This window comes from Drepanopeziza brunnea (assembly GCF_022702325.1).
Source record: "Drepanopeziza brunnea f. sp. 'multigermtubi' strain 214-2 chromosome Unknown ctg1, whole genome shotgun sequence".
Lineage (NCBI taxonomy): Eukaryota > Fungi > Ascomycota > Leotiomycetes > Helotiales > Drepanopezizaceae > Drepanopeziza > Drepanopeziza brunnea.
The window spans coordinates 3,679,401-3,687,534 of record NW_027094064.1 but is presented as its reverse complement, the minus strand read 5'-3'; the positions used below and the strand labels follow the sequence as shown (position 1 = coordinate 3,687,534).

At 49.6% G+C, this 8,134-nt stretch overlaps 2 protein-coding genes across 2 annotated transcripts; both read right to left on the bottom strand.

Annotated features, from left to right (window-relative positions):
* Positions 1-1,933: 1,933 nt before the first annotated feature.
* Positions 1,934-4,147, bottom strand: L3040_000617 (uncharacterized protein; the record flags this gene model as incomplete). The annotated part of the gene is made up of 6 exons (XM_066155241.1): positions 1,934-3,007; positions 3,055-3,526; positions 3,696-3,757; positions 3,812-3,852; positions 4,010-4,042; positions 4,123-4,147. The coding sequence occupies 6 exons, from the start codon at positions 4,145-4,147 to the stop codon at positions 1,934-1,936; spliced, it is 1,707 nt and encodes a 568-aa protein (XP_066013278.1).
* Positions 4,148-7,820: 3,673 nt separating this feature from the next.
* L3040_000616 (uncharacterized protein) lies at positions 7,821-8,134 on the bottom strand (the record flags this gene model as incomplete). Its single annotated transcript, XM_066155240.1, has 2 exons — positions 7,821-7,863; positions 7,959-8,134. The coding sequence occupies 2 exons, from the start codon at positions 8,132-8,134 to the stop codon at positions 7,821-7,823; spliced, it is 219 nt and encodes a 72-aa protein (XP_066013277.1).

Sequence of the window (8,134 nt, the reverse complement as noted above, 5' to 3'; positions counted from 1 at the left end):
AAACCAGGTTTCCATAAAACGAAAGCCCCCAGCAAAAAAAGAAAAAAAAAAAAAAAAAACCAGATACTGTAAACCAAATTCTAGTAAGCCAATAAGCAGATATACACAGATTCTTGTATATTATTTAAACTTTTCTCTAGTATCGAAGCAGTTCGCTTCTGCCGTCCTTCTGCATGCCCCTCTTCCAACGTTAGCGTTTACCCCTCCTCTACATGCGGCTGCGAAGCTGCCGATTTGCGGCACGGGCCACCCACCTTAACCTACCTTCAAAGTTTTTTTTTTTTCGAAATGTAAATAACTATTTAATCGACGTCGTAATCATCGACTTCACCGGATGCAGACGTCGAGATGGCCCAACGACACATTTTCATTATCTCAGGCCTTGATTTGGATTGCGAATAACTACCTAGTAATTCTAAGATCAAGACTTTTTTTTTTTTTTTTGTTATTGGCCCGTGCCGCAAATCGGCGGCTTCGCAGCCGCATGTAGGTAGAGCCCCTTCCCCTTACCCCGCGCGCCTAAAAAGACTACGTACGTACAGTGATATCGTACAAACTGGTTGAAATGAGACCTCGGCAAGCCCACGCGCGGTGGAGACGGACAAACGGCGAAAAGTAGCCGATTGGCAAGAGATGATCAAGCAAGTATCAGAATCATCAGCTTCGAGCAGCGACACATGCTTCGCTTCCGTGAGTATTACTTGCAACGCTGGATTCTGCTCGCTGAAGTCGTCCTTTCTTCTCGCTTCTCTGTCTACCTTGCTGGCCCCACCGCGCACGGCTTGCCCAGGTCTGATTTGAACCAGACTAGGTATACGGTATGTATGGTATTACCTAACAATTGTTCACGCAACACGTACCAAGCGGCTTTAGCTCACGTAGGTCTCTCTTCGTGCTGCCTGTGGATGCAATAGCTACTGACAAATTACTCGGTTGGGAGAGCGCCTTAACTTCAGAAACCAATGAGACCATCTGGAGGCACTGTGTTCGATCCACAGAAGCCGCCGTATAAATTCTGCGGATCCTAGCACACTAGGATTGTTGACGAACAAGTTTTTTAAGAAGTCATCTATATATATTTCATGATAAAGTCTTACAAAAAGGAAATCAAGAAGAGGGCCATATCTTTTTTTTTTAAAGGAGGGGGGGAGGGGGGAAATTTCGAAGAGAAGAAGGAAGTAGTAATAGTAATAGGATTTACGCTGGCGGGTGTCTAAAACGTATTGCTTGAGCCCCACTACCTTCTATAAGGTACGAAGACGGACATGCTAAATGGAAGAGTTATATATAAAGCATTACCCAATCGAGAGTAAAACCAAAACCACGTTAAGGAAAATCATTCTTTCAAATAGCCTCGGGTTTCTGATCCCGCGATATCGCAGATTCATTATAAACGTCTCAAACGCATTTCATGTTTCGTATCGAGTTGTGTCTCGATAAGTTCGTATACGCGTGGCTTTATTAACGGCCTCGGTCCGTACGATATAAGTAAACCCTTTCTTTATCGTAAAACTATTAAATATCTCGCGATTATTAACTTCTTTTTATTAAGTCGGCCGTACTTGTGAGGCGCTCTTTCAAAGGCCTAACACCGTGTTTCCGATCGATCGAACTGAGCCATCCTATCCTTTACACCCGTTTCCCTTTTACCGTAAATCTTCCTAATCTATTAAATCCGTGTGCCCGCTAAGCATAGATCGTAATCGGCGTGGTCGAGCTAAGAGGGAGGTTCGAAACCGCCTGTAAAGGAAAATCTCTTCGAGAAGACGCCGCTTATCGATTGATCCAATTTTGGCTCTCCAGACTCTCTGCCGCAGGAGGGAGCTGATGGTTCGTAGGGGGTACCACCTCGTACAGGTAAAGAATCGCAGCCCCCCCAGGAAGGAAGGAAGGAGAGCAGGGAGGGGGTTTGGCGATTTCAGACATTTAAATTTTATTGGTTGCCAAAATCTTCCGTTACCTTCTCCAAACACCCACACGCGGCAGCCACAAAGCCCAAGTACGGCTTACTCGGATCTAGCACTCTGCTTAAATATTCCGGGTGGAATTGTACACCCACATACCAAGGGTGGTCTTTCAATTCCAAAATTTCCATACGCTCGCCCTTGTCGTCTTTCCCGACAAAATCGAGGCCTTTGGCAGCGAGTTTAGGCACATACTCGGGGTTGACTTCGTACCGGTGGCGATGGCGCTCGAGGATTTCCGTCTTTTCGCCGTAGAGCTGGCGCAGGCGGGACCACTCGGAGCCGGGCTGGAAAATTGTCGGCCGCAGGCCAAGACGCATCGTCCCACCGAGGGTCGTCTTGTCAATTTCTGGCATGAAAATAACCAAAGGGTCGGGACAATCGGCGTGCAGCTCGACAGAGCTCGCGCCCGTAATGCCGCAGACGTTGCGTGCAAACTCAATGACGGCGATTTGCATGCCTAGACAGACTCCCAAGTAAGGAGTCTTGTTAACACGCGCCCACTCTGCGGCTTTGATCATGCCTTCCGTGCCACGATGGCCGAAGCCGCCGGGAACCAGGATACCGTTTGCGGTGCAGATTTCGTGCCAGGCCTTGTGATGAGCGGCTGGATTGGCGATCTTGGCTTCGTCTTCGAGGTCCGAGGCGTCAACCCACAGGAGATTAAGTTTCTTGCCACAGCGCATGGCGCTGTGCTCGAGGGACTTGATAACGGAGAGGTAGCTGTCGTGGAGGTTGGTATATTTTCCGACGAGCACAATGTCGACGGTGTCGAAGAGGCGGTCTTGTTGAGAGGTGAGCTTCTTCCACTCAATCCAGGTCAGCTGTCCGCGCTCGATCAGACTTGGAGCCTTGGGGATTTCATCAAGCACGAGGATGTTGCTGATCGTCTTAATCAAACCTTGCTTCTCGAGGAGCAGGGGGACGTGGTAAGTCGATGAGACGTTATGAACAGCAACAACTTGCTCGGCCAAGACGTCGCAGAACATCGCAATCTTCTCGATGGTGCCTCTTTCCAGTGGAATGTCGCATCTGCAAGCAATCTGTTCCCATCAGCACGCAATCCCCGTCCCATGAGTGCAGAACTCACCAAATCTGGTACCAGACCAGCCCGGCCAACATCCCGAATAGCCTGTTGAGTTGGCTTGGTCTTTTGCTCCCCTTGAATGACCGGGATGAGCGAAACATGAATCTGTAGAAAATTGTTCTTGCCCGCTCGTCTCTTCAGTTGTCGCATAGCCTCGACAAACGGCGCACTCTCGATATCTCCAACTGTTCCTCCCAGCTCGATAATACAGACGTCCGGCGTCTCTTTGGTATCGTCGACTGGGATACGAGCTACGCGCTCGATCCAATCTTGGATTGCATCCGTAAGATGGGGGACGACTTGGACTGTCTTGCCTAGGTAATCACCGCGACGCTCGCGCTCGATGACATGCTGGTAGATCTTGCCGGTTGTGATGTTGCTTTCGCGCGTGAGGGTAATATTGAGGTAGCGTTCGTAGTTTCCCAGGTCGAGGTCGACTTCTCCACCGTCGTCGAGGACGAAGACTTCACCATGCCTGTGGACCCGATTAGCTGGGCTGGCCTAGCAAAGTTGGGTATTCTGAATGAAGCGGCATTCAACAAGGACAAGAAAATTTTGTCCTTATTGAAGTAGTCTAGGCCATATACCCGCTCTGCAATCCGCAAGCCGTTCCACCTTCTTTCCCATAGAAAAGTACTACTTACTCGGTGGGCGCCATGGTCCCCGCATCGACATTCAGATACGGATCAATCTTAATGCTAGAGACGTAGTCCCGTCAGTCTATTGGCTGCGCATACAAATTAAGTCGGGGAAAACTTATCTTAAGCCCAATAGTCTTCAGCAACAGACCCGTACTCGAGGCTGGAAACCCAGGAAGATCAGCCCTGCTTCACTCAAGCCCTCCTTTTCCTCTCTCTCAATCCCTCCCCACACGCCATGAACCCTCTTTATCCCTTCCTCCGATTCCCATCCCAATCCCAATCCCAGCCTCAATCGCATATAGGTAGGAGGTACATACCAATGACGCCCTTCCCAATCCCCGAGATGACACCTGCGATTCGCACACTGTCAGCGAGCGCATGTCCCTCATTGGAATTTCTCTCTCGGTAGCAAGAGCCACACATGACTCACCTCCAGAAACCAAAACATACTTCATCTTGTCGTGTTATGGTGCCCTTGCTGGTCCTTGCCAGAGGGGGGGAAGACAGAAAGAATCGCGAGCAAGACCAAAAAAAAATATTTCCCTGGGTGGGGCAGACGTCTTAGTTTTGCGCTAGGCAACATGGCACTAAACTCAATTGACATGGTCGGTATAGGGTAAAAGTACGTCACCGCCTTCCAGCCCGTCCTACGTACATGGCAGAATTGATGGCAGAATATTTCACTACCAAAAATCAACCTGGCCGATCCCCCCTGCGAGCGAAGGCGGTGACATACTTTACCCTCGGCTCCGTACCTATACACCTCCGTAGAAGGAGTTTGCAGCCGAGGCAACTCAGCCTAATAATCAGTACGTTCAGAACGAACTGACCTCTAATGCTTAAACCTCTATCGCTAACCTCTAGTGCAAACGCCAAAAATCAATCACGTAGAAATCCAGTAGCCAGACCAGCTTTTGTGGGCACGCCCTTGCTAGCTACTACTACCACTAGTATATTACGTAGCGTAGGAGAAAGTATCCAACGATGCATCCCTACGTAAACACTATAAGGATTTATTCAGCCTTGAAAAAAAAGCATCTTTGAGCCCGTATTTAGTCTGTGCAATTGGGTTGACAAGGCTTTGAGCCATTCAGGAACCACCGCTTTACGGTTTAGGGCTGATTATGCTTTCCACATGTTTTGTGGGCGGAGGCCAAAAGCTTTCAGGCGTGGCAATTATCTCTTACGTACCTAGCAGAAGCAGCATCTGTGAATACGCCGTCGCTAGCTACCGAGGCGTATGGTAGTTACCCACTCATGCATCACTCCGCTTTGCCTTTCTGTCAATTCTCCATCGCTATCACCAGCATTGATAGAGATACTCTGTATGTACCGTAGCTTGCGATCCAAATCGACGTAAATCATCGTGCCCGACGATAATACGGATGAAGTTGGGATTCCTGTTATTTTCTCTCCATTCTTTTGCTCTATCATTCGGTTCTATTCCTCAGTCGCATACCTCTCTCTCAGCTCTTACTCCCCAGTTCTATTCCTCAGCTCTATTCCCCAGTTCTTTATCCGTTCTTTTCCCCATTTCCATGTTCTGACACAAGCAACCACGTCAGCTACCTTGCACCGATCGACGTATGGAAATACCTATACATACTACGTACTACGTACTACGTACATTCGTTCGTACACGCCATGCAAGAAGTCCTACAGCTCCACAAATCAGTTCTAAGAACACCACACAAGGCATCAATCCATAGCTGCGTTCGACGTAATACCACTAACCGATCGGGCAATCTCGTCAGCTACCACCGAAGCTGTCCAGTTTCCGATCAAGGACCACGACCGCATTTCTAACCAAACATGATCATCGTCCTTTAATACCGAGACGAATGTCTACTACGTAAACACCTGCTCTACCTCAAAGGAAGGAAAAAGTAGGGGGTCGTCTCAACGATCCTAGGTACAACCCTCTATTACAAGATACTAAGTACTACTAGTATGATCATTGGGCCGCTCAAAAGTCAGTAACTATTAAACCTCATCCAAGAAATGGGTTTACTCCGTAGGTACCGGCAACACCTAGACATAGTAGTACTAGTACGTAGTATGATCATTGGGCCGCTCAAAAGTCAGTAACTATTAAACCTCATCCAAGAAATGGGTTTACCCCGTAGGTACCGGCAACACCTAGACATGCTACCGTACCGTAGACCCCCCCTAAGCGTCCCACTGAAAAAAAAAAAAGAGACCTTCCCGCAGCCGTCCTGCAGCAGCCCATCCTCGTCCAAATCTTCTGAAACGAACTCTATCATCAACCCGATGTCAGTAATCGTTTACGTAGTATGTTTTCCCAACCGATGAAAAGGGTGTCTGTGTCTGGAACATCTTGCTTTGGACCAAGCCGATGTTCGCAGCCGAGCCTTCTTCTCGGCATCGCAGCCGCCTCCAGCTCCGTATAAGGAGGGAAAAAGGAAAAAGAAAAAAAAAACCCCCCCCCAAAAAAACTTCATCGCTTCTCACGAGTTTAAAAAATCTGAAACGATAGATTCAGCAAAAGTTTGTCGGGAATCCCGTCTAGCTCTCGCGCCAGGGCGGAGGGAGAGGCAAAAGGGCCCCCCCCCAAGGAGGTGTTAAGAGCACGAATTATTTGCTCACTAATACTACGTACAAGTTTTTTTCTTTTTTTTCCGGCGACGGTTTCAAGGTTCGGGGGACGGTCCCAAGGGACGGAACTGTCTTTGGACGAACGGAGAGACGCGCTCGTACAGAAAACGACGATTTGATCGATCAGAAAATGGCTTCACCTCAGCTGCGATGCAAATGATCTAAAATCGTGTGTGTTTTTGAGAAGCTGTTCGATCTTGCATCTAGACCTGGGGTGGTCCACTAGCCGTGCTAAACCTCTTGGGGGACCAACCGTCTCTGAAAGAGATCGTTATCGGATGATCAGCTGACTGTGCAAAGGTCTCTAGCATTCCCCTTCAAGGTATCTACTACTACTACTATCTACTAGGTAGGTACCCATCTCCACCGTTCGAACCATAATAAAACCGGGGCTTCCGATCTTTGGACTTCTTACCCGACCCACAAATGCAGCAGACCATCCCGTGTGTATCGATATCTCGATCCGGTTCTCGTGAGGTCGACGCATACGGGAGTACGAGATCGAGATCGCTTAAAGCTGCCGGCGATATCCAGCTAGGGCTGGATGCATCAAGGACCACCCGGTTTCCCACACAAGATGGGGACGGTACTGTAGCCGAGTGCTCACACGACATCCCGACAACTTCTGGCTTATGCACTCATCAGATTGCAACGAGAAGAGCCCACTCTCGTTACAAAGTTGCCGTCCACGCCAAAACGAACCAGGCAGTGAGTGGTGTTCCAGGAGGGCCCATCAAGGTCCAGCCCCCCCTAAGAAACACCAGGTACTCGCGTGCAAAAAGGTTTCGGGGTGCAGCGATCAACATAAAAAAAAACGAGAGATACCAGGTGGTCTATGACCATGATCGACAGATATCATCTGCCCAGTACAACCTCAGTATACCTGCCCGCTTTCTGAACTCCCGATACCTCACCCCCTCCCTACACGTATCACTCGATCAGGGACACCACCTCGCTGTCAAAGCTGCACCTCGAGAGCAGCACCAGCACAGCTCAGAGCGTAACTACCCGCATGAGCGGCAATCGCACAGAAGCGCCCTCTCTCATCCGCCAACAACGACTCCTCCCAACAGTTTGGTCACCAAGTCACCCAGCCGCATCCAAGATGCAGCTATCCGTGCCGACTGCCCACCTGGCCCTTTCCTCGCTTGCCGTTTGTACTACCCGGGCAATCTGATTCTCCTGTACCTTCGCGCGCCCAGTGTTGGGATTGTGGACGCGAGCGGTGCAGACATGTATATGTACAAGTAGACGTGAAGAGAAATAGCTGCTGTGCTGATATGCTGTACGACCCGCGCGGCACTCATTGCCTGCTTCAACACACGAAGTGGCCTGCTGTTTCCTCGCTTGAGGTGAGGACTGTGCCGTACCCGTGTTGGAGGAAGGTAGTGAAGTGGGAAGAGATTCGCAAACATCTTGAACGTGGAACGTCGATCCGCATTGAGGATGAGGAGGAGAATGCAGCTTGCAGAAAAAGGCCCAAAGCAATGTACATTTATGCCGTGCGACTTTCTATGTGCCGCCGAAGACCAGATCCGGCTCTCGACCGAGGCTTCTGATTTCATTGTGAGCATACTTGCTCAAGTGCTGCCAAAGCAGCATGTAGGATTCCGCAGCCCCTGACTTCAAGGTCGTGAGCCCCAAACACACCTTGTGCTCACGTGAGTCACGTACCAATCGTCACTCTGCGTCTGCATTCCTGCTGCTGTAGCACGGGCTACTCCGTCATTCCTCCCTTGCATCGCCTCGGAGAATAGCGGTTTTGCAGCGGAGCATTCTTGCAATGGGATTATTGTCGCTGGAGACCTCTCAGCCCCGAAGAACAT